Source organism: Argopecten irradians, chromosome 5 (assembly GCF_041381155.1).
Source record: "Argopecten irradians isolate NY chromosome 5, Ai_NY, whole genome shotgun sequence".
NCBI classification, from domain to species: domain Eukaryota; kingdom Metazoa; phylum Mollusca; class Bivalvia; order Pectinida; family Pectinidae; genus Argopecten; species Argopecten irradians.
This window is the reverse complement of record NC_091138.1, coordinates 36,345,633-36,373,317: the sequence shown is the minus strand read 5'-3', so window position 1 is coordinate 36,373,317 and position 27,685 is coordinate 36,345,633. Positions and strand designations below refer to the sequence as shown.

The 27,685-nt window shown below is 36.3% G+C and overlaps 1 protein-coding gene across 3 annotated transcripts in view; it reads left to right on the top strand.

Moving 5' to 3' along the window:
- The window catches only part of LOC138323683 (unconventional myosin-XV-like), a 62,935-nt gene that overhangs the window by 3,705 nt on the left and 31,545 nt on the right, over nucleotides 1-27,685 (top strand). For all 3 annotated transcript variants that reach the window (XR_011208583.1, XM_069268462.1, XM_069268463.1), the window contains exons 4-15: nucleotides 104-220; nucleotides 971-1,029; nucleotides 1,225-1,354; nucleotides 1,787-2,014; nucleotides 3,318-3,443; nucleotides 3,933-4,010; nucleotides 4,260-4,414; nucleotides 7,303-7,473; nucleotides 7,831-7,951; nucleotides 10,632-10,807; nucleotides 24,192-24,276; nucleotides 25,237-25,326. Coding sequence is in view for 2 of the 3 variants with exons in the window: in XM_069268462.1 (XP_069124563.1) it covers nucleotides 104-220; nucleotides 971-1,029; nucleotides 1,225-1,354; nucleotides 1,787-2,014; nucleotides 3,318-3,443; nucleotides 3,933-4,010; nucleotides 4,260-4,414; nucleotides 7,303-7,473; nucleotides 7,831-7,951; nucleotides 10,632-10,807; nucleotides 24,192-24,276; nucleotides 25,237-25,326 (1,536 nt within the window). In the remaining variant the exon portion in view is untranslated. The remainder of the gene's footprint in view (nucleotides 1-103; nucleotides 221-970; nucleotides 1,030-1,224; nucleotides 1,355-1,786; nucleotides 2,015-3,317; nucleotides 3,444-3,932; nucleotides 4,011-4,259; nucleotides 4,415-7,302; nucleotides 7,474-7,830; nucleotides 7,952-10,631; nucleotides 10,808-24,191; nucleotides 24,277-25,236; nucleotides 25,327-27,685) is intronic.

The following is a 27,685-nucleotide window of genomic DNA, read 5'->3' as shown; positions in this document are numbered from 1 at the left end:
TGCAGCAGAAGGCTTTTGTTGAGTAACTCTACTTGTTGACAGGTTGAATATTCGGAGAATATAAGATCAAATCTTATGAATATCAATTTATTTTAATTTTCAGCATGACAATGGTCATGACACAGTTTTACTGGGGAGTGATGCTGAGCTCAAGTGGATCTCTCATCTTCTACAACTCTCTGAGGACTGGCTTCAACAAGCTCTCACCACAAAAGTCACGGTAAGTAAAGCTCCAACAAGCTCTCACCACAAAAGTCACTAAAGTAAAGCTCCAACAAGCTCTCACCACAAAAGTCACGGTAAGTAAAGCTCGAACAAGCTTTCACCACAAAAGTCACTCAAATAAAGCTCCAACAAGCCCTCACCACAAAAGTCACAGTAAGTAAAGCTCTAACAAGCTCCAACCACAAAAGTCACGGTAAGTAAAGCTCCAACAAGCACCCACCACAAAAGTTGATCAAATAAAGCTCCAACAAGCCCTCATCACAAAAGTCACGGTAAGTAAAGCTCCAACAAGCTCCCACCACAAAAGTCACGGTAAGTAAAGCTCCAACAAGCTCTCATTACAAAAGTCACGGTAAGTAAAGCTCCAACAAGCTCTCACCACAAAAGTCACGGTATGTAAAAATTCAACAAGCTCTCACCAACTCATAGTAATGAAAGCTCCAGCAAGCTGTTTCCCCAAAAATCATGGCAAGTGAATCTCAAATTGTAGCTCTAGACATAAACTTTCTCAGTAAGAATCACCTGGAAAGTCACAAAAAGAGCTCCAAAAAGTTCTCAGCATATTTGTCACAATTAATGTCCTTATCTCAAATGATAATCAACATTGTAATTAAGTCATAAAGAGTCGATGAAAGTGATGAATAGAATCTTGTATAGGTACATGTAGAGTCTTAGTCCTGTGTGACAGTTATCTCCCTTGGCATGGTAGCATGAAAATTTATTGACTTGACACTTGCTTTTTCAGGAAACCCGTGGTGACCGAGTTCTCACACCATTTAACATAGACCAGGCACTGGATTCTAGGTAAAAAAAAATTAACATTCAGTTTGGTAACATTTCAGGATAATTGATGTAAATAAAGTTAATTTTAGACGCATTTGTCATTGAGATAATGAAGAACTTTTGGTTTTCTTGGGTATCATAGATATGTATTATGTGTGCCTTCAGAACTGAATTTAGCTGATTTAATGCATTATTATTACAATTTATTTTTGACAGGGATGCCATATCCAAAGCCCTTTACAGTCGTCTGTTTACCTGGCTAGTAGAGAGAGTCAACCTCATCATTTGTCGGGCTGAGCGCGAAAAGACCTCAGCCATTGCAGTTCTAGACATTTTTGGGTTTGAAGTAAGTAAAATATGAATTTTGACTTAGAATAGCAATATTAAAAATCATGGCAAATGTCGTTAAAAGTATTCTTCAGATTTATCATTTGTCAGATGTAATGAATAAATGATAATTTTTCTTGCAATGGTTGTATGGCAATATTCAATTGTTATTCTTTATACTTTCTAAAATCACAACAAAAGGCATGATTTATTGAATTTCTCAAAGTGTATTCAAGTCTGTTTCATTGAGATTGCACTTTAAAATGAGCATGAGCCTTAACACAAGCATACAGCAGTCTTCAAAAAAAAATGTAAAATGGGCATTCAACAAAATTTGAAAATATTCCAACGGAAATGAGATATTTTATTGGCCCCTCCAAACTTTGATAAAAAAAGTTCTGAATTGTGTAAATGAAAATTAATTGACATAACCTTAAATTTCTATTTATAGGACTTCCATGTGAACAGCTTTGAGCAGCTGTGTATCAACTATGCAAATGAGACGTTACAGTTTTTCTTCAACCAACACATTTTCCGACTGGAGCAGAAGGAGTACGCTAAGGAGAACATAGATTGGTCGTCTATAGAGTTCCAGGACAATCAGCCAGTTATTGACCTCCTCGCCAGCAAACCAGCCGGAATCCTAGTCATTCTCGACGATGAATGTAGCTTCCCTCAGGTTAATAAATCCTTACATAATAACTACTCATGAAAAAGTGAACAGATCCTAACTCGATTTGCCCACTTCTACTTCTACAATATAACTTTTGATTACTTGAGTTAGAAGAGTGATTTTCAGTTTAGAATTTTCTTTGGGAGAGAGTAAAAATTGAGCGAGTTGTCCTCAGGGTACATTTTGTTCTGTTTGTACCATGTTTTCACGAGGGGCAATACTTATCCTTTTGATAACAGTTCTGGTTTTGTGCAATTCATTCATTTTCATCCAGATTTAATTCAAGTCTCATACATTTGTACTTAAGCATATGGTTGGAGTGTGGGGAATTTGTTCAGGTTCAATAGTATAAATCAATTTACCAACATTAAGTGTTTTATTTTTGTCTGTAAGTATCTGTGTGATGTGGTTTTGTCAGATAGGAACAACACTTTGGTGAGATAGCGTAATATATTGGTCCCATATATAACCCAATCACAACTCTATATTTTTGACAACGATTGTTTGAAATTTTAGCCAAGTTTTGTAGTATTTTGTTTCATTGTTGGTTGACTCTGAATGCTGTAACTGTAATATCTCATTGTTAGTTGACTCTGAATGCTGTAACTGTAATATTTCATTGTTGGTTGACTCTGAATGCTGTAACTTTAATATCTCATTGTTGGTTGACTCTGAATACTGTAACTTTGATATCGCATTGTTGGTTGACTCTGAATGCTGTATCGCATTGTTGGTTGACTCTGAATGCTGTAACTTTGATATCTCATTGTTGGTTGACTCTGAATGCTGTAACTTTAATATTTCATTGTTGGTTGACTCTGAATGCTGTAACTTTAATATCTCATTGTTGGTTGACTCTGAATGCTGTAACTTTGATATCTCATTGTTGGTTGACTCTGAATGCTGTAACTTTAATATCTCATTGTTGGTTGACTCTGAATGCTGTAACTTTGATATCTCATTGTTGGTTGACTCTGAATGCTGTAACTTTGATATCTCATTGTTGGTTGACTCTGAATGCTGTAACTTTGATATCTCATTGTTGGTTGACTCTGAATGCTGTAACTTTAATATCTCATTGTTGGTTGACTCTGAATGCTATAACTTTAATATCTCATTGTTGGTTGACTCTGAATGCTGTAACTTTGATATCTCATTGTTGGTTGACTCTGAATGCTATAACTTTAATATCTCATTGTTGGTTGACACTGAATGCTGTAACTTTGATATCTCATTGTGTGTTGACTCCGAATGCTTTAACTTTAATATCTCATTGTTGGTTGACTCTAAATGTATTTGTATTTGACAGGCTACAGATCTCTCATTCCTGGAGAAATGTCACTTCCATCATTCCAGTAATTCTCTCTATGACAAGCCTCGGATGTCTGTCCCTGAGTTTTATGTTATCCATTTCGCTGGGAAAATCAAATACAATGTAAGTAAATATCAAATACAATGTAAGTAAATATCAAATACAATGTAAGTAAATATCAAATACAATGTAAGTAAATATCCAATGCAATGTAAGTAAAATCTGTCTTCTTTGAAGGGAATCCATTCATAAAATATTATAGGCAAGTGTTTTGATACTTTAATTGGAGAAGGCTTCTTAAGTTGAAATAACTTGTGCCTAATCCATTTGTCCTTTTATGACAATGAAATATGTTTAAAGTTTAAGTTACTTTAATGAGTTTCAAATTTTTCTGAGGATTTTTTCAAGCAAGCTGAGAACTTTTATAACATTTATTTGGGAACGTTGGTGATGTTTGAAGGTTGACCATTTCTATATTTTTAAAATGAATTACAGATTTTTTTAAGGTTAGTATTTTTTTAAGGTTAGCTTCTATAGTTTTGAAATGATTTACGGGTGTTTGGAAGGTTGACCATTTCTGTAGTTTTAAAATAATTTACGGATGTTTTGAAGGTTGACCATTTCCTGGAGAAGAACAAGGACACACTAAGAAGTGATGTTGTAGAATTATTGTGTGAGAGTAAAAACAGGGTAAGTTATCACCATGGGGTACTTCTGTTACCATGGTTACCAACGTAAGTTGTAAAAATCATTTGTACATCAATTAATGTGTAAAAAAGAAAGGGCTATTTTCATATATTCCTTACTGTAAGAAGATCCCACAAATTTAAATTATTAGTTAACACGTTTTCTACAATGTAAATCAAAAGGAAAAGCAGAAAATTAGTATTTCAAATGTTTCAGAAATCAAAGAATTAAATGCATTGACTATGATTTCAGATGATTGCATCCATGTTTAAAGAAATGAGAGATCGACTTATAACCAAGACGCTGAGTAAGTCTACGGGACGTTACGTGACACTCAAACCAAGGACGCCGACTGTGGCTGCTGGTTTCACAGAGTCACTCCTTTCTCTTATAGACACAATGTCAAAGTAAGTGTGTTGTTGTAATCATCCTTCGTTCATTCTTAGACCTCATGGTCGTGTCCAAACTTTTAATTTTACTTTTGAAATTTAAACATAGATTTATGTTTCTTTGATAATTATCAAAAGACATGTTTATTTATAAAATTACAATTAAAATGAATGCCATGGAATTGAACAACGGCCAATGTGTGTCAGTTGTTAAGGTGTCTGAAATTCTTCCATAACACGAAAATTCTTCCACAATCCCACAGTTCTTTTACAATCTCACAATTCTTCCGCAACCCCACAATTCTTCCACAATCCCACAAATCTTCCACAATCCCGCCACCTTTTATACAATGACAAATAATCTTCCTGCTGTTATTTTTGTCTCCCATGTTGTCTTTTTTTATCCATCCTTAGATGTACCCCCTACTTTGTGTTTATTTTGTCTCTCGTGTTGTCTTTTTTTATCCATCCTTAGATGTAATCCATACTTTGTGTTTATTTTGTCTCTCGTGTTGTCTTTTTTATCCATCCTTAGATGTAATCCATACTTTGTGTTTATTTTGTCTCCCATGTTGTCTTTTTTTATCCATCCTTAGATGTAATCCATACTTTGTGTTTATTTTGTCTCTCGTGTTGTCTTTTTTATCCATCCTTAGATGTAATCCATACTTTGTGTTTATTTTGTCTCTCGTGTTTTTTTTTTATCCATCCTTAGATGTAATCCATACTTTGTGTTTATTTTGTCTCTCATGTTGTCTTTTTTATCCATCCTTAGATGTACCCCCTACTTTGTGTTTATTTTGTCTCTCATGTTGTCTTTTTTATCCATCCTTAGATGTACCCCCTACTTTGTGTTTATTTTGTCTCTCATGTTGTCTTTTTTATCCATCCTTAGATGTAATCCATACTTTGTGTTTATTTTGTCTCTCATGTTGTCTTTTTTATCCATCCTTAGATGTACCCCCTACTTTGTGTCTATTTGTCTCTCATGTTGTCTTTTTTATCCATCCTTAGATGTAATCCATACTTTGTGTCTATTTGTCTCTCATGTTGTCTTTTTTATCCATCCTTAGATGTAATCCATACTTTGTGTTTATTTTGTCTCTCGTGTTTTCTTTTTTTATCCATCCTTAGATGTAATCCATACTTTGTGTTTATTTTGTCTCTCATGTTGTCTTTTTTATCCATCCTTAGATGTACCCCCTACTTTGTGTTTATTTTGTCTCTCGTGTTGTCTTTTTTATCCATCCTTAGATGTAATCCATACTTTGTGTCTATTTGTCTCTCATGTTGTCTTTTTTATCTATTCTTAGATGTAATCCATACTTTGTGTTTATTTTGTCTCTCATGTTGTCTTTTTTATCCATCCTTAGATGTAATCCATACTTTGTGTTTATTTTGTCTCTCATGTTGTCTTTTTTATCCATCCTTAGATGTACCCCCTACTTTGTGTTTATTTTGTCTCTCATGTTGTCTTTTTTATCCATCCTTAGATGTACCCCCTACTTTGTGTTTATTTTGTCTCTCATGTTGTCTTTTTTATCCATCCTTAGATGTACCCCCTACTTTGTGTTTATTTTGTCTCTCGTGTTGTCTTTTTTATCCATCCTTAGATGTACCCCCTACTTTGTGTTTATTTTGTCTCTCATGTTGTCTTTTTTATCCATCCTTAGATGTACCCCCTACTTTGTGTTTATTTTGTCTCTCATGTTGTCTTTTTTATCCATCCTTAGATGTACCCCCTACTTTGTGTTTATTTTGTCTCTCGTGTTGTCTTTTTTATCCATCCTTAGATGTACCCCCTACTTTGTGTTTATTTTGTCTCTCGTGTTGTCTTTTTTATCCATCCTTAGATGTAATCCATACTTGTGTTTATTTTGATTTGTCTTTACTTAGATGTAATCCATACTTTGTGTTTATTTTGTCTCTCATGTTGTCTTTTTTATCCATCCTTAGATGTAATCCATACTTTGTGTTTATTTTGTCTCTCATGTTGTCTTTTTTATCCATCCTTAGATGTACCCCCTACTTTGTGTTTATTTTGTCTCTCATGTTGTCTTTTTTATCCATCCTTAGATGTACCCCCTACTTTGTGTTTATTTTGTCTCTCATGTTGTCTTTTTTATCCATCCTTAGATGTACCCCCTACTTTGTGTTTATTTTGTCTCTCATGTTGTCTTTTTTATCCATCCTTAGATGTACCCCCTACTTTGGTCTCTCATGTTGTCTTTTTTATCCATCCTTAGATGTACCCCCTACTTTGTGTTTATTTTGTCTCTCATGTTGTCTTTTTTATCCATCCTTAGATGTACCCCCTACTTTGTGTTTATTTTGTCTCTCGTGTTGTCTTTTTTATCCATCCTTAGATGTACCCCCTACTTTGTGTTTATTTTGTCTCTCGTGTTGTCTTTTTTATCCATCCTTAGATGTTATCCATACTTTGTGTTTATTTTGTCTCTCGTGTTGTCTTTTTTATCCATCCTTAGATGTAATCCATACTTTGTGTTTATTTTGTCTCTCGTGTTGTCTTTTTTATCCATCCTTAGATGTAATCCATACTTTGTGTTTATTTTGTCTCTCGTGTTGTCTTTTTTATCCATCCTTAGATGTACCCCCTACTTTGTGTTTATTTTGTCTCTCGTGTTGTCTTTTTTATCCATCCTTAGATGTAATCCATACTTTGTGTTTATTTTGTCTCTCATGTTGTCTTTTTTATCCATCCTTAGATGTAATCCATACTTTGTGTTTATTTTGTCTCTCATGTTGTCTTTTTTATCCATCCTTAGATGTACCCCCTACTTTGTGTTTATTTTGTCTCTCGTGTTGTCTTTTTTATCCATCCTTAGATGTAATCCATACTTTGTGTTTATTTTGTCTCTCATGTTGTCTTTTTTATCTATTCTTAGATGTAACCCCTACTTTGTGCGGTGTATCAAACCTAACAACCACAAGGCGCCGATGCAGTTTGAGAAGACAGTAGTTTTGGATCAGCTGCGGTATACTGGGATGCTGGAAACTATCCGTATCCGTAAAATGGGCTTCCCAATCCGAGTGAAATTCCCGGTCTTCATTGAGCGGTGAGTAAATCAGGCTTTCCAAGAGTTGTGTCCCTTTAAGCTTTACTCCATACAGTATGCCTGAGTCAGCTTAATGTACTGACCGCCCACCCCTCAACCTCACACTCCACAATCGTGAAAAATATAAAGGTTTTGTGCTTGTGTATCTGTCATTTAACTTTGAGGATTAAGAAAGCATCAAGAAAAATATTTGAATAATTTGGTGTAAGTTTATTACTAATGGTAATTTTGATAAACCTGTTCATGAATGTTAATAACAGTATTTCCGTGGACTTGTTTTTTTTATTAATTGAAATGTATTTTTTGTGTTTTGCCATTATGTTTCCTTCTTTAATCGTGACTTTTTCCTATTTGTAGGTATCGCTTCCTCCTGATGGGGAAAATCAATGACCGGTTATTACCTACCGAAGTCTGCAATAAAATCCTGTTAACACAGGGGCCATCTATGTCACATATGTACAGAATCGGGGCCACAAAAGTAAGTAATCATTGAAGGCCAATTTAAATATTAGCATATACAGAATCAGGGCCATAATTGAAGATTAAGGAAACACTGTAGGGCAATTAAAAGTAAGCTGTTCAGAATTGGGGCCACTATTTGAGAATATCATTAAAGGGCAGAAATCGGGGGCCAGATATGTAGAAATCGGGGGCCAGATATGTAGAAATTGGGGGCCAGATATGCAGAAATCTGGGGCCAGATGTGTAGAAATCGGGGGCCAAATATGTAGAAATAGGGGGCCAGATGTGTAGAAATTGGGGCCAAATATGTAGAAATCAGGGGCCAAATATGTAAGCGCTCATAAAATACAAAATGAATGTTAGCCTGTCCAGAACTGAGGCCACCTATTGAGGCATAGAAACATCGTAGAGTGCTTTTAAAGGTTGGCATGTACAGTGTTGGGGCCATAATGGCAACAAGCATTGTATGTCACATGGAAATTTACATGTACTGAATCAGGGCCTCAAGGGCAAGGCATTATTCAAGGCATCCAAAAAACAACAAAATTTATTGCAAATCCAAATCTTTATATATTTACTTAAGAATACAGAAAGCCTTAAATTATCAAGGTGTTTGCTGTAAGTGTGAAAAAAGGCAAATAAAAGTTATAGGTGATGAATTCCACAAGGAAAACATTTTGTGGTGTCTGCTTTAAAAGTATGTGTTTGAGGAAAAATGTTTATGCAATTCCTAATTTCAAACATAAGTAAGCTGCACAATTGATCTTACTTTCTTTCAATTATGTTCGCTGGTATTAGTATCATTAAATTTTGCGTAAATTCGCTTGACCACCAAATATACCGAAATTTAAAAAGGCAAAGTTAAAAACAAGTTTAATAACTTTGAATGCCTTATTTTCACCTGACAAACTGCTTCAGTTTCTATTTTTGGCAGCAAAATGCCTGGAATTCTCAAAAATGTATTTTATGATTTTGTTTCAATTCTTATAGCCATGGTGCTTCATCTCTTGTCGTACGCCATTTGTAAAAATCTTTTTTGGGAGATTAAGACTAAGCTCCCAAATGCCACAATGATGTGATGACATCATTTACATACATAATGATGCAGATTTCTTTGTTTTAACTTGACATTCCTTTGATATAATTATGACATCTTGGTGATGATATTTCACACTACATTACATGAGACAGAAAATAAAACGTTTCCAGAATAAGATGTACATAATTAAATATTTTTATCATTACTCATTTGAAATATTTCCTAGACAAATACATGAATTATATCAGTAATGTGTAATATTTGTCGTATAGTAATATTGTATGTAATTAATGTATGTATTTTTGAGCGTAAGATGTTATTACTCAGATCTAAAATCCTGTTGCTGGCATTGTAGTAGTATTTTAAGTTTGGTTCATTCAAATTTGTCAACCTACATAATGCCCTAGGTCCACAGAAGCAAAATCAATTCACTTTTTAAACAAAATAACGAAGAGAGGCCCTTCAAAGTTTGTTGTAATGTTGACCTTGAATTTTAATCAGAGGTCAAGGGTTATGATATCCCAGTAGAGCTTTAGGATACTTTCAGTTGCATGAATACATTATCTGAATTAATGAACATTGTTCTCTAAATGTCACAGCTGGATAAAATGCTCTGAATTCTGAAAGGAGAAGACAAAAGGAAAGGACATACTTTTAAATTATGATATTCCTAAGAAAACAAATAAAAGAACATACTTTTGACGTCATTTAGCTTGTCCATTTTATTACCTTAAAACCACATCAAGTTGATTTTTACAACATACAAATGTTGTCAACAGTTTTGTGGTTTTTTTCGGGTTGGCCAGCAACTGTTTATGAAATATGAAATAACATTATGATTGCTTTTTGATAAATCGTAAGATTATAAGATGTTGTTGCGTTTTAACCCCCATAAACAATGTCACTATAACCAGAATGTACATGTATACTGAGTAATATCTTTTAGGCATATTAAAAACATACACCCCTGAAAGTTTGTAATGGACTGGTCTAGTCTTTGATGTAGATGAGTCTAAATGTGTCTTCAGGGGTGAATGGGTAAGTTAATATACACATCAGAAAGAAAGATTGTCAGAGAGTAAAACATAATATATCATTGTTAGGTCAGTAAGTGTACATTCTCATTGTTTTAAAATGTCCAAAAAATGAAAAATGCTTTCTGTTTTGTTTTCTTTATCATCTATTCCATTTTCATAGCATAGCAGAATTTTAATATTGATGGTAAAGAATGTCAAGAAATTGGCAACATATTACTTAGGAATAAGTACTCACTGTCATGTTTTTGTTGTTATTTCATAAAAAAATGACATAAGGTCAAATGTCATGTCGTATAATATTATGGGATGTACTTTAGAGCAAAAACAAATAACAAATTACAAAACAGTCTACAGTCCAGACTGGTTTAAATTACTTTTATAAAAACTTGATTTTTGAAACGATGACTGAAAAATCAAACAAGGTTTTCCTATTCCTACAGTACACAATAGAATGCCTCTTTTCAGAAATCTGTGTTAACATTTTTTTATTTGAAGCTAACGAAGATTATTTGAAGATAATGGTATTTCTAACAGCTCTTCAACACTACTGCTGAAAGCATTGTCATGTTATGGTAGCTTTATGTATATGTTGATGTTAAACTTTAACTTTTATATGACAGGTTTTCATGAAGGAGACTTTTGAGCAGCAGTTGGACTTACATGCCAAGAACATTCAGTATAATTCTGTTGTCACCATCCAAAAACTGACAAGAATGTTCCTGATGCGAAGGAAATTCCAGCGTCTACAGTCAGCCACCTGTAAGATCCAAGCCGTTATCAAGACTTGGGTTGAAAGGTAAGAGAGACAAATTCGATAGTTTATATTGGTAAAAGTAATGATTGTTTATCTTATTAAACCATCATATTCTGTTACCATTGTATTATGTACAATCTCCCACCATGTGGTACCAGTGCATTATGTACAATCTCCCACCCTATGGTACCAGTGTATTATGTACAATCTCCCACTCTGTGGTACCTGTGTATTATATACAATCTCCCACTCTGTGGTACCAGTGTATTATGTACAATCTCCCACTCTTAGGTACCTGTGTATTATATACAATCTCCCACTCTGTGGTACCAGTGTATTATGTACAATCTCCCATCCTGTGGTACCAATGGGTTATGTACAATCCCCCTCCCTATGGTACCAGTGTATTATTTACAATCTCCCACTCAGTGGTACCAGTGTATTATTTACAATCTCCCACTCTGTGGAACCAATGTACAATCTCCCACCCTGTTGTACCAGTGTGTTATGTACAATCTCCCACCCTATGGTACCAGTGAATTATTTACAATCTCCCACCCTATGGTACCAGTGTATTATGTACAATCTCCCACCCTATGGTACCAGTGTATTATGTACAATCTCCCACCCTATGGTACCAGTGTATTATGTACAATCTCCCACCCTATGGTACCAGTGTATTATGTACAATCTCCCACTCAGTGGTACCAGTGTATTATGTACAATCTTCCACCCTATGGTACCGGTGTATTATTTACAATCTCCCACCCTGTGGTACCAATGTACAATTTCCCACCCTTATGTACCAGTGTGGTATGTACAATCCCCCAACCTGTGGTACCAGTGTATAATGTACAATCTCCCACTCAGTGGTACAAATGTACAATCTCACACCCTGTGGTACCAGTGTATTATGTACAATCTCCCACTCAGTGGTACCAGTGTATTATGTACAATCTCCCACTCAGTGGTACCAGTGTATTATGTACAATCTCCCACTCAGTGGTACCAATGTACAATCTCCCACCCTGTGGTACCAGTGTATTATTTACAATCTCCCACTCAGTGGTACCAGTGTATTATGTACAATCTCCCACTCAGTGGTACCAATGTACAATCTCCCACCCTTTGGTACCAGTGTATTATGTACAATCTCCCACTCAGTAGTACCAATGTATTTTGTACAATCTCCCACTCTGTGGTACCAGTGTATTATGTACAATCTCCCACTCAGTGGTACCAATGTATTTTGTACAATCTCCCACTCTGTGGTACCAATGTATTATGTGCAATCTCCCACTCTGTGGTACCAGTGTACAATCTCCAACCCTGTGGTACCAGTGTATTATGTATAATTTCCACTCTGTGGTACCAGTGTATTATGTACAATCTCCCACTCAGTGGTACCAATGTATTTTGTACAATCTCCCACTCTGTGGTACCAATGTATTATGTACAATCTCCCACTCTGTGGTACCAGTGTACAATCTGCCACCCTGTGGTACCAGTGTATTATGTACAATTTCCCACCCTGTGGTAACAGTGTATTATGTATAATCTCCCACTCAGTGGTACCAGTGTATTATGAGCAATCTTCCACTCAGTAGTACCAATGTATTTTGTACAATCTCCCACTCTGTGGTACCAATGTATTATGTACAATCTCCCACTCTGTGGTACCAGTGTACAATCTCCCACCCTGTGGTACCAGTGTATTATGTACAATCTTCCACCCTATGGTACCAGTGTACAATCTCCCACTCTGTGGTACTAGTGTATTATGAACAATCTCCCACCCTGTGGTACCAGTGTATTATGTACAATCTTCCACCCTATGGTACCAGTGTACAATCTCCCACTCTGTGATACTAGTGTATTATGAACAATCTTCCACCCTGTGGTACCAGTGTATTATGTACAATCTCCCACCCTGTGGTACCAGTGTATTATGTACAATCTTCCACCCTATGGTACCAGTGTACAATCTCCCACCCTGTGGTACCAGTGTATTATGTACAATCTTCCACCCTGTGGTACCAGTGTATTATGTACAATCTCCCAATCTGTGGTACCAGTGTACAATCTCCCACCCTTTGGTACCAGTGTATTATGTACAATCTCCCACTCAGTAGTACCAATGTATTTTGTACAATCTCCCACTCTGTGGTACCAGTGTATTATGTACAATCTCCCACTCAGTGGTACCAATGTATTTTGTACAATCTCCCACTCTGTGGTACCAATGTATTATGTGCAATCTCCCACTCTGTGGTACCAGTGTACAATCTCCAACCCTGTGGTACCAGTGTATTATGTATAATTTCCACTCTGTGGTACCAGTGTATTATGTACAATCTCCCACTCAGTGGTACCAATGTATTTTGTACAATCTCCCACTCTGTGGTACCAATGTATTATGTACAATCTCCCACTCTGTGGTACCAGTGTACAATCTGCCACCCTGTGGTACCAGTGTATTATGTACAATCTCCCATCCTGTGGTACCAATGGGTTATGTACAATCCCCCTCCCTATGGTACCAGTGTATTATTTACAATCTCCCACTCAGTGGTACCAGTGTATTATTTACAATCTCCCACTCTGTGGAACCAATGTACAATCTCCCACCCTGTTGTACCAGTGTGTTATGTACAATCTCCCACCCTATGGTACCAGTGAATTATTTACAATCTCCCACCCTATGGTACCAGTGTATTATGTACAATCTCCCACCCTATGGTACCAGTGTATTATGTACAATCTCCCACCCTATGGTACCAGTGTATTATGTACAATCTCCCACCCTATGGTACCAGTGTATTATGTACAATCTCCCACTCAGTGGTACCAGTGTATTATGTACAATCTTCCACCCTATGGTACCGGTGTATTATTTACAATCTCCCACCCTGTGGTACCAATGTACAATTTCCCACCCTTATGTACCAGTGTGGTATGTACAATCCCCCAACCTGTGGTACCAGTGTATAATGTACAATCTCCCACTCAGTGGTACAAATGTACAATCTCACACCCTGTGGTACCAGTGTATTATGTACAATCTCCCACTCAGTGGTACCAGTGTATTATGTACAATCTCCCACTCAGTGGTACCAGTGTATTATGTACAATCTCCCACTCAGTGGTACCAATGTACAATCTCCCACCCTGTGGTACCAGTGTATTATTTACAATCTCCCACTCAGTGGTACCAGTGTATTATGTACAATCTCCCACTCAGTGGTACCAATGTACAATCTCCCACCCTTTGGTACCAGTGTATTATGTACAATCTCCCACTCAGTAGTACCAATGTATTTTGTACAATCTCCCACTCTGTGGTACCAGTGTATTATGTACAATCTCCCACTCAGTGGTACCAATGTATTTTGTACAATCTCCCACTCTGTGGTACCAATGTATTATGTGCAATCTCCCACTCTGTGGTACCAGTGTACAATCTCCAACCCTGTGGTACCAGTGTATTATGTATAATTTCCACTCTGTGGTACCAGTGTATTATGTACAATCTCCCACTCAGTGGTACCAATGTATTTTGTACAATCTCCCACTCTGTGGTACCAATGTATTATGTACAATCTCCCACTCTGTGGTACCAGTGTACAATCTGCCACCCTGTGGTACCAGTGTATTATGTACAATTTCCCACCCTGTGGTAACAGTGTATTATGTATAATCTCCAACTAAGTGGTACCAGTGTATTATGAGCAATCTTCCACCCTGTGGTACCAGTGTATTATGTACAATCTCCCACGCTGTGGTACCAGTGTATTATGTACAATTTCCCACCCTGTGGTACCAGTGTATTATGTACAATCTTCCACTCAGTAGTACCAATGTATTTTGTACAATCTCCCACTCTGTGGTACCAATGTATTATGTACAATCTCCCACTCTGTGGTACCAGTGTACAATCTCCCACCCTGTGGTACCAGTGTATTATGTACAATCTTCCACCCTATGGTACCAGTGTACAATCTCCCACTCTGTGGTACTAGTGTATTATGAACAATCTCCCACCCTGTGGTACCAGTGTATTATGTACAATCTTCCACCCTATGGTACCAGTGTACAATCTCCCACTCTGTGATACTAGTGTATTATGAACAATCTTCCACCCTGTGGTACCAGTGTATTATGTACAATCTCCCACCCTGTGGTACCAGTGTATTATGTACAATCTTCCACCCTATGGTACCAGTGTACAATCTCCCACCCTGTGGTACCAGTGTATTATGTACAATCTTCCACCCTGTGGTACCAGTGTATTATGTACAATCTCCCAATCTGTGGTACCAGTGTACAATCTCCCACCCTTTGGTACCAGTGTATTATGTACAATCTCCCACTCAGTAGTACCAATGTATTTTGTACAATCTCCCACTCTGTGGTACCAGTGTATTATGTACAATCTCCCACTCAGTGGTACCAATGTATTTTGTACAATCTCCCACTCTGTGGTACCAATGTATTATGTGCAATCTCCCACTCTGTGGTACCAGTGTACAATCTCCAACCCTGTGGTACCAGTGTATTATGTATAATTTCCACTCTGTGGTACCAGTGTATTATGTACAATCTCCCACTCAGTGGTACCAATGTATTTTGTACAATCTCCCACTCTGTGGTACCAATGTATTATGTACAATCTCCCACTCTGTGGTACCAGTGTACAATCTGCCACCCTGTGGTACCAGTGTATTATGTACAATTTCCCACCCTGTGGTAACAGTGTATTATGTATAATCTCCCACTCAGTGGTACCAGTGTATTATGAGCAATCTTCCACTCAGTAGTACCAATGTATTTTGTACAATCTCCCACTCTGTGGTACCAATGTATTATGTACAATCTCCCACTCTGTGGTACCAGTGTACAATCTCCCACCCTGTGGTACCAGTGTATTATGTACAATCTTCCACCCTATGGTACCAGTGTACAATCTCCCACTCTGTGGTACTAGTGTATTATGAACAATCTCCCACCCTGTGGTACCAGTGTATTATGTACAATCTTCCACCCTATGGTACCAGTGTACAATCTCCCACTCTGTGATACTAGTGTATTATGAACAATCTTCCACCCTGTGGTACCAGTGTATTATGTACAATCTCCCACCCTGTGGTACCAGTGTATTATGTACAATCTTCCACCCTATGGTACCAGTGTACAATCTCCCACCCTGTGGTACCAGTGTATTATGTACAATCTTCCACCCTGTGGTACCAGTGTATTATGTACAATCTCCCAATCTGTGGTACCAGTGTACAATCTCCCACCCTTTGGTACCAGTGTATTATGTACAATCTCCCACTCAGTAGTACCAATGTATTTTGTACAATCTCCCACTCTGTGGTACCAGTGTATTATGTACAATCTCCCACTCAGTGGTACCAATGTATTTTGTACAATCTCCCACTCTGTGGTACCAATGTATTATGTGCAATCTCCCACTCTGTGGTACCAGTGTACAATCTCCAACCCTGTGGTACCAGTGTATTATGTATAATTTCCACTCTGTGGTACCAGTGTATTATGTACAATCTCCCACTCAGTGGTACCAATGTATTTTGTACAATCTCCCACTCTGTGGTACCAATGTATTATGTACAATCTCCCACTCTGTGGTACCAGTGTACAATCTGCCACCCTGTGGTACCAGTGTATTATGTACAATCTCCCATCCTGTGGTACCAATGGGTTATGTACAATCCCCCTCCCTATGGTACCAGTGTATTATTTACAATCTCCCACTCAGTGGTACCAGTGTATTATTTACAATCTCCCACTCTGTGGAACCAATGTACAATCTCCCACCCTGTTGTACCAGTGTGTTATGTACAATCTCCCACCCTATGGTACCAGTGAATTATTTACAATCTCCCACCCTATGGTACCAGTGTATTATGTACAATCTCCCACCCTATGGTACCAGTGTATTATGTACAATCTCCCACCCTATGGTACCAGTGTATTATGTACAATCTCCCACCCTATGGTACCAGTGTATTATGTACAATCTCCCACTCAGTGGTACCAGTGTATTATGTACAATCTTCCACCCTATGGTACCGGTGTATTATTTACAATCTCCCACCCTGTGGTACCAATGTACAATTTCCCACCCTTATGTACCAGTGTGGTATGTACAATCCCCCAACCTGTGGTACCAGTGTATAATGTACAATCTCCCACTCAGTGGTACAAATGTACAATCTCACACCCTGTGGTACCAGTGTATTATGTACAATCTCCCACTCAGTGGTACCAGTGTATTATGTACAATCTCCCACTCAGTGGTACCAGTGTATTATGTACAATCTCCCACTCAGTGGTACCAATGTACAATCTCCCACCCTGTGGTACCAGTGTATTATTTACAATCTCCCACTCAGTGGTACCAGTGTATTATGTACAATCTCCCACTCAGTGGTACCAATGTACAATCTCCCACCCTTTGGTACCAGTGTATTATGTACAATCTCCCACTCAGTAGTACCAATGTATTTTGTACAATCTCCCACTCTGTGGTACCAGTGTATTATGTACAATCTCCCACTCAGTGGTACCAATGTATTTTGTACAATCTCCCACTCTGTGGTACCAATGTATTATGTGCAATCTCCCACTCTGTGGTACCAGTGTACAATCTCCAACCCTGTGGTACCAGTGTATTATGTATAATTTCCACTCTGTGGTACCAGTGTATTATGTACAATCTCCCACTCAGTGGTACCAATGTATTTTGTACAATCTCCCACTCTGTGGTACCAATGTATTATGTACAATCTCCCACTCTGTGGTACCAGTGTACAATCTGCCACCCTGTGGTACCAGTGTATTATGTACAATTTCCCACCCTGTGGTAACAGTGTATTATGTATAATCTCCAACTAAGTGGTACCAGTGTATTATGAGCAATCTTCCACCCTGTGGTACCAGTGTATTATGTACAATCTCCCACGCTGTGGTACCAGTGTATTATGTACAATTTCCCACCCTGTGGTACCAGTGTATTATGTACAATCTTCCACTCAGTAGTACCAATGTATTTTGTACAATCTCCCACTCTGTGGTACCAATGTATTATGTACAATCTCCCACTCTGTGGTACCAGTGTACAATCTCCCACCCTGTGGTACCAGTGTATTATGTACAATTCCACCCTATGGTCCACCCATGGTACATATGTGTCCAGTGTACAATCTCCCACTCTGTGGTACTAGTGTATTATGAACAATCTCCCACCCTGTGGTACCAGTGTATTATGTACAATCTTCCACCCCTATGGTACCAGTGTACAATCTCCCACTCTGTGTACTAGTGTATTATGAACAATCTTCCACCCTGTGGTACCAGTGTATTATGTACAATCTCCCACCCTGTGGTACCAGTGTATTATGTACAATCTTCCACCCTGTGGTACCAGTGTATTATGTACAATCTCCCAATCTGTGGTACCAGTGTACAATCTCCCACCCTGTGGTATAGAACAGGTGATGAGAAAGTTTTATATTGAACTGTTGTCTGTCACTTTGCCATTGGACAAATATTTTCTGATGTAGAATTTTACCTACGTACGATTGTCAGTTTGTATCCTTAACACATCCCGGGATATTTTCCTCTTTACTGGTATGTACTAAGTTTCATTGTATTTTGTCTGAGTTATTGAAAAATAATATTTTCTCATATAATTTGATAAATCTTTGTTGAAAAAATATGAAATATTGAAATATTTTTATTTTGCCTGATGTGACTTTATAATTAACTCAAAGTGATGAATATTGTGGACCTGGGTGTAGCCAGTAGCCCCAAAGCCTTATGTTTTTGATGACGATCCACTTTCTCATTATACAGATATATAGGTTAAAAATATACACTGCCAAGCGGGATGATTTTAACTGTCAGTTATAGCCTGGTTTTAATGTTGAACTTATAAGTTTTTTGTTTGTTTCTGCACTCTGTGTGTACTTCTACACATAGGTCCCTTTTCAGAGGTAAGATTCACTTTATAATGTCATAATATTGTCACTTCCAAAATGAATGAATGAGCATTTCTTTTTTTTTTTTTATTTCATCTGTTGAAAAAGAATTATTGTTATACATTGTATTCTTAATAGAAACATATTTCAGAGATAATTGTTGTTCTTAAGATGTTTAGAGGTATTTTCTGGGCTATGTAGGTGTCACTTAGACAGGTTTTAATGGGGCTATTGTCAGTATAGACAGGTTTTACTGGTCATACGCAAACCATTTCACACGTCGGATTAAGAAGGGTTTTAGATACAAAGTGGCTTCAATTTTGAGCCGTTACAGGATTTTATTTAATTCATCAGTCAGTTAAAGCAGATCTAATGGTAAGAATTGGTCAGATTACATAGGTTTTATATTTAAATATGGTCAGATTATGCAGGTTTTATATCTATACATATTTATGGCGTCTTGACTTTTCAACATTAATTAAGCTTCTATGGTTGAGTGGCGTTGGCTAACTGGTTGAGTGGCGTTGGCTAACTGGTTAGGGTATTTGATATCGTTATATCACTAAGTCGAGCTCTGTCCAGATTTGGATTTGACCACCTTTCCAGGAAACCTGTCCTATGTGTAAATTTTCATTGTAAACAGTCAATAGTATTCTAAACACAAACAAAACATACTTCATAGATGTTCAGATAATCAGGCACCATATTATTCTGGTCGCTGGATGAAAACTATTGTTTGATGTGATATGATAAATCTAAATGTATAATGAGGTGTAATTTATGACTTGACATGAAACCGTTACAGAGACAGGTTTATCTCTCAAGGAATATTTTTTTGGCCAAGATAGCATCGTAATTAATTCTTATTATGTGTAATGCAGTGCCTAGGCCATATAAATTGCAGAGGTGTCAATAATTTTTTGTGAAGCATGCCAATGGAAGTGAAATTTATAGTATCTCTTACACACATAGCAAAAATTATCAATGTTTTTTTCTCAATGAAATGTTGCCAGACAGGTTTCATGCAATACGAACAAGGAATATTTCATTTAGGATTTACAGGTATTAACATATAAGATATGGACAACAATGAAGTGATTCACTGTTTAATCATTTAATATTAGGACCAAAATTAGGTATGTTAATAGGAGTTAGATTTTATGAGTTTTTGGACATATAAACTACATTCAAAAGTGACAAATTAATGTTCATATTCTTTGTGTTGACCACAGGAACTTGACTTTTGAGTGTAGACATCAGATAGGCCACATTTTGGTCACAAAAGTTCAGTTTTAATGTTTTGACAGGTCCCTGTGCAATACAAATTTCAAATATATTACATTTAGAATTCAGTGAAATTTAAAAACCTGAAAGCCAAATCTTTGCTGAAAATGAAATATACAAGTCTGGATTTATTTGAAATGAACTTCACACATTGAGTAGGCTATGTAAAGATGTTTAATAACATCAGTTGCTTTGAAACTCTTGAATATAACACTCACCTGTGGAATAACAAAAATCAAAATGACTCAAACATATAATAGAATCGTCTACTTCTTTGTGATGTAATTGATCTAAATGTATTGAATTGGAATGCTAGTAGTTTTATGAAGACAAAATACATTACAGCTGATATATATCCATGCAAATTTTCTTGTTCAATTCTACTATAATGTAAATACAGTCAAACCTGTCAATAAATACCACCCATTTGGTCTTTGTACACAGGTTGAATTTTGTTAAAAAAAGTTGACCATTAGGGGCACTGAAAAATGGTTTTATTAAACAGGTGGTCTTTATATAGAGGTGGTCACTATGATAACAAATTTTGAAATGGTCAGTGGTTTAAGCAACATTTAAGTGTTAAATTTGGCTTTTAGTTATATACTTGGTGTGAAATAATATGCAAATATGAAACACTCATCTTCAAACTGTTTCCAGTGCGGAAAGTTGTAAGGTCATTTTTGTTTGTACGATAAACATACGTGGGACATACGATCCCGGGCATCAAAATGTTTGAAGTCTATGGACATCACAGAGTCTGTGTGTAAGCCGTTCCTTGTAGACACTCTATATGATGTTAGCCTGGGGTCAGGCGGAGGTTCCAACAAAATAACTCCTTTTTGTCAAATTTTATCCCGTCAGTGGACATAGGGACACAAAAAATTCATGCATAGCGTACAGGCAATGATGGGTGACTATCCATTGTTTTAATGAATATTGATCTTTCACTAGCCTCAGGTATTTACCTATTGTAGCTAATTATCATTTCTGTATATACATGTAGGACAATTAGTCTCTCCCCCCGGAAGTCCATGTGTGAACTTCGATCTCGAGGTCTGTGAAGGCTTGTTGATATTAACTGTTATGGGCATTTAAGGACACCTTGTAAAATTATCAGGTTGAGGAAAGCCTGAGGTCCCAGAATAAAACCAGCATCCTACACATTCAGCATCTGGGCACTGCCTTATGTGAAATCCAACCTATAATTCATTGTCGGATTAAGAGTAGTGGTAGAATGTCAGACACCTTAACCACTTGGCCACCATGACTCGGAGGTAGAGAGCTTGTGGTAGAATACCAGACATCTTAACCACTCAGCCACCAATACACAGCTTTGAAATATGGCAGGGATAAGTTTTGCGTGTTTATATTTCCATTGATCAATCATGATAATTGCTGATAAACTATATCAGTACAATTAAAATAGAGCAAATCTTTTTTAAGACCTGAATTTCCCGTCCCTCCCTTGAACCAAATCATTCCCAAACATTTGACACAGGAACGTGTCTGTGAACATAAAAGCCTCATTTCATGCCTTGGACATTTCAGTCAAAACAATTTATTAAAGGCATTGTCAGACTATTTCACATAATTTCTGTAGAATTTCACTACAATGGCAAATAGAGTCCTTTGACAAAGTTTGAATTTCCCAAGCTTTATGTGGAATGTACATGCAGCTGTTAAACTCACGAGCTCAAACGTAGGTAGTATGGGTCTTTTACGTCAATTGAGGTCATTGGAATACATTTTTTATTCTTTCAATGGAAAAATGTAAGCTGCTACAAAAAACTGTTGGATTTGCATAGTATGTCAACATTATAAAGTCACTGGCTTTAATTAGTACCAGGTTTACCAAGAAAATTAAGGTAACGAAATGTGTATTTTGTTGTTTGATTGTAAATACGTAGGTTGAAAGTGTAAGTTGTAATTTATTGTGGATTAATACTCTAATTCTGAGGTGAAAAGTCAATATTTTGGGTAAAGAATCAACATCACTTCATGTAGTATGTCAAGTATTTGTTTGCTTTATGCTATCTTTAAAGTTAGAAGTTACTTTTGAAATACTTTTCTTTTGATCCCCATCTCGCAATCCCCCACCAGAGGGGGAAACGCTTGTAAGGTTAAAATAGCACATATTTGACTATCTGCCAATCCAGTTTAATCTTTGTGTCATCCGATATACTGCACAGGGAATTCATGTTTAAATGAACACAGGTAAATCTCTCCAGGGTCTGCAGGTGATGTGTTATATTTACCTGTGTTCCTCTCACCTGAGAGGTGACAAGCAGTACCTGGATATGATTAAAGATGTGTGGGACATAATATGTCATAATTACAGTTTTCTTATAGTTTTGATTAAAAACATGATATTAAAATATAATGACTGAAATTAATGATTAGATCAAATATTTTATATAAAATCTATTTTTTATTTTTTCAGTTTCAAGCTTTTTTATATTCATTATAATTTTTTTTTTTTTTTTACAATTTTGTTGAGATAAGATTTTTTCAAAATTGCTCTTTAATTTTATGTCAAATTTTCATGGAAGTCATCTTTTTAGAAATGTGAATGTACGTGTGTATTTAGTGTTGTTATTTAGAAGAAAAAAAATCAACAAATTCACACTTTAACAATTGATTATCATTTTTTTGGTGATCAGTCTATTGACTAGGCTCCTTATCAGCTAGAATAAAATTCTGCATCAGTTAAATGTTTGATAGCTTTAGGCATCTTTGTGGTGCAGTGCATCTAATTAAAGCTTTGATGGGACAACATGAGCATCCTAAAGTAACCCATACTTCTATAATGGACCCTACCACTCTGTGATCTGGTCATGTACATTCCCTGATAAAGGTATTGAGGGATGTTCATTGTATTGAAAAGGAATGCATCAAATTGATGGGGTCAGAATAAAAACAAGATGTCGTGGCTAAATGTTTTGTTGTTGCAAGTCAGTGAAGTTGATTTGAAAGATACATTCATGTAGGTGAAAATTGGATTTCTGTGTGACAGGCTTGTGGAGAAATACAGAATACCTTCAAAGCTTTTTTATATTGCACAAAAATGGCATAAAGTTACTACTAATTATATGTCTATATAATATACTGATGGAGATGAATGTTTGTTTCCTGTTTGCTGCTAAAAAATTGTTACGAAGGAACTTTATACAAGCTGTGGTCATTTAAATAAACTGAAGCTGAATGAAATATAGCAGGGAGATAAAGTTTATGGTACCCATCAAATGGTTATAGGTTGTCTGTTAATTGTTATGTTTCGGAAACTAATTGACTAATCGGTGTATTAGATCAAAATTTTGTTTTACCGATTCAAGTGTCCTGACTATCTCCATATTCACCACTAACTTCCCTTAGGTCTAATCGGCTTTTGTTCTTTGTTCAGATTCTACTATAGGATTATCTCCCCCTAGTTTAAGATTGTGTGTTCAATTCTGCAGCACATGACCTGAAATAAGGCTTTCTGTGGAGACAAGACATTTGATGGTGACAAACTCATCTTAAGGCTAAAACGTACCCCTGAAAGAATTTAAAGTTAGAAATAAGGTGGCGTATATGTGAATTCAGAAGCTCGACCCTTATCGAAAGTGACCGAAGCTCTCATTAACTGATGGTCAGACCACAGCGCAATGGTCACTTATAATATAATTAATTGAGCATTCTCTAGAACGTAGAGACTTGACATAATGCTTATCTTTCATGTGTAGCTGGGAGGTAATTCGTGTGGACATGATAAACAGCTTCGTTCACTCCTTACCTACAATCCAGGACTAGAGGCAGTGTATCGTAGCCCACCTACTCAAAGTCTCCTCACCTTAATCATCTGTTTAAAAAAAAAATTGTGGTATGAAAAATTCTAAACTTTTAACACATTAAAAATGTTTTTTCAGTGCAGAGTTTAGGATTGTACAAGTCACAATGATTCAAGCTTGACTTGGGTTGTTCAAGTACAAATAGAAGAATGAAATAAAAACAATATTTAGCCTGAAGTATCCTAACCAAGCTTTCAACACTGGGTACTGTTTGGAAAGGCTAAAATCTCATTTAGAGTGATAATTCATTATTTTTGATGATACGAGTTTGGAGGTATATAATAATGATGCATTGTCTCCCATCTTTTACAGAAAGAAGTATTTGAAAGTTCGACATGGCATTATCAAGGCACAGGCCCAGATTCGCATGCGGAGGCAGCGCAAGAAATACCTTTACGTAAGACCCCTTATATCAATGATAATAGCTTCTTAGGTATGTTAATTCCTCATCAGGTCGCGACCTCTGAAGGTCATGACCTGTGGGTTTGGCTGCAGGAGGTTGACAAGACCGGCTTTACCTTATGAAGTTGTGTATCTGTGTATTTATTGTATGATGGAACTTAGTTCCACCCTTACGATCCTTGGGGCGATAGCCGTTTGACAAGGGCTGGCGTTGTATTAGTCAGTTTGTAGGAATATGGCCTCAATCAAACTCACGCATTTTGATTCCACCCAAATCTGTCCCCACCTTCTCCGGCTATGCTGGACTAAATCTACATTGTAGTCTGTTTCTTTGGACGGGTTAGCATGGAGATGGAGCTAAAGGGACATTTTATTAGAATCTTCCTGGATTTAAATCTTTAACTTTTTATTTCGCATTTTTATTTTTAAACCAGGTAGATTTTTATAGGAGAAAACATTCCTGTTCTGTTATCATCGCGTCAGTTGATCAAAGCTGTTTACAGTTAACTAATTAGTACCGTTACACAAGATAGCTGTCATCAGTCAATCACCGTCACGCTTGATTAGTTTGATCTTGTGTTTTGGTGGTAATTTTGGTCTGTCCTAGCCAGGGGATTTAGTGCTCTGTCCGTCAGTTTGATGGTCAGTGTTTGGACAGCTTCCATTAAGAATGAGTGATTATTCTTGGATTAAGATCCCGTTTTGAGATTGGACAAGTGAATCTATAAAAAATCTACGTACTGGGCTGACATTTTTTTTATTCTGTGACTGGACAAGGGCCTCTGTTGTTTTTCTCTGAGGAAAAAAGACTTGCAGTTTACCAACAAATGGAAATTATATCTCGGTGAATCCTTGAAAGTCCAGCATCAAAATGCCTTGTTCGGTTATAGAGTCGGTGTCTTCATCCCCGACTTATGATTCTGTGTGTGATGAAGTTAAATTTTACTTTTCCCAGGCTCGGGAAGAAATAAAACGCAAAGCTGAACAGGAAAGGATCGCCCGCAGAAAGCGTGAGGAACAGTACAAAATGGAACAAGAAGAAAAAGTAAGTTTAATTTATTCTGATTCTTTTTTTGTTGTTGGAAATTTTGAAATCTAATAGATCCATTTTGGAATAAACATTTAGAATTATGGGTACATATGTATCAAAGGATATGTGAAAAAAAATAGCATGGCCATGTGAGCTGGCTTGTAGGTAATATCCTTTGAGTGTGTTTTGTTTAATGTCTATAAGAAATAAGAAAATGGCAAAGAATTTCCTGAAGGCTTTGAATTTTACTGAGGTATGCATTAGGTTGTGACTGGATTAAAACTACTCATTACCTGACTAAATCAAACAGTTTTGATCGTTTCCACAATTTAAAGAAAATATAACAATAAAATGGAAACATTGCTTTAAAAAAAATGGTAAAAAATAAGTAAATCAAGAAAAGAAATTTGGAAGACAGATAAGAATTAAGGTTTTCTATGATTTTCTTCAAGATAATAACATGACATAGATTTGAAAAACAGATTTCTGTCTATGAAAATTCAAGTTTTCTGAGCTTTTCTTAAATTTGCATACAACACATCTGCAGAGGTACAATTTTAAGTAAATAAACAGTTAGAAGTAATGTGTATACAAAGACAATGTGTCAGAAATGACCTGAGATATATTGTTGTGTGGTGGCGTCCATTTCAACAGGTGGATGTAAATATATGTTTATACCTTGGGGACAGTCATCAAATAGGGAGAGTCGCCTAACCTGTCTCCAGATCGGAGATATATTATAATGTGGGTACGGCATTCTTGTCTTGACTTAAAAATACTTAATTTTCGCATCACCCCCAACACATTTTCATATAATTAATTCAGTTTTATGGAAAATAAACTACCTTCTCTTGTTCTTTGAATTATTTTAGCAAAACAAAAATGTTAAATATCAACAAAATTACAAAATCTTTTAAAAGTTTAGTCCAGGATAGATTCAGGTTTAAAAAAAAAAAAAAAAAAAATGCTTGGCTACTAAATTTCAAGATTTCTTTATCAAAAGAAGTTCACGGAGATTAACTTTCATGGAACGAAAATATTATAAAATCACCTTTCAATGTAAGTTTAGGAATTACTTCTCATAGGAATTTAATCTAAATTTTTGAATAATCACAATTCTATTTTGTTTTCACATGAAATGACATTGCAGATTTGTAACTCATATATGTATTTATTAGTTCATATAACTGAAATTAAAGCTATTAAAAAGTCATCATTAGTTAATTAAAGCGTCCTTCCACTTTAAAGTGATGTGATGGTGACACATGAGCTCGTCAGTTGTGTGACAGACTATATTTGTCTTCGTGGAGGAATTAAACATTGTGATGAATCAAATTACATGTAAATCGATCAATCGACGGTCAATATTTTTACAGAACTCTTCACCGAGAATTAAGATTGTTGATTTTTTTTTTTCTAGACAAATATCGTAAATTTTATTGAAAGCCCTGTTCTATATATTGCTGTAGTTATCTGCCCTTGAAATTAGTCATTTTTCACATCCTATTAACTCTCAAATTAACATCCTCCTTTAAGATTAATTAAAAGTCAATAAATCTATATTTTAATTAAAAATCCCCTATTTAAATCAGTCAAGGTCATTTAAGGACATGTCAGGTTTAGCTGGAGTGCTTGGAAAAAAACCACAGACCTACATTCAGTAACTGGCAACTATCTCACATTAGTTTCGAACGTACCAAACCCTTCATATTCTAGAGATAGGAACATGGCATATTTCATCTGAATTAAATCATTGCAATTTCTTCTTTATTCTTAGGCTTTCATTTCAATTTTTACTTCATGTGACCTTGGATTCTCTTTGTACATGTTTCCTTTATGAGTGTTTTTTTTATTTCTTTCATTTTCTACAAAAAAAATATTTTAGCATTTAAGCTAGGTTAGTGCTACAGAGAAGAAACATGAATGATAAACGATGAGGAGTGTCCTTATATCTTGACCATGGAAGTCCATTGGAGTGGTCACTGGTCACATGACAAATGACCATGGCCGAGAATGTCCTTATTAGAGCCGTCATGCTATTTATGATGCTAGAACACTGACCGTCATTATCCACTGGTGTCAAGATGACACTATAACATGGTAGATCTGGTGTAGTGGTCGGTATACTGAATGGTCAGTTCTTATTAGTTTTCTATGATTACAGCATGGTCAGTTGGATTCCACATCCTGCCATCTTAGACCTGTTATTGAAAACTTTTTTTCCAGTTCTTGCCAGATTCCAATAGTTCACTTGATTTTTCCTTAAAAAGAGATTAAAAAAGATTCAATACTTCTTGTCTGTAAAGCTGAACTGAAATCTCAATACAAAATACATGTGTGCTATTGATCAGCTCTTTGTAATATTTACACCAAT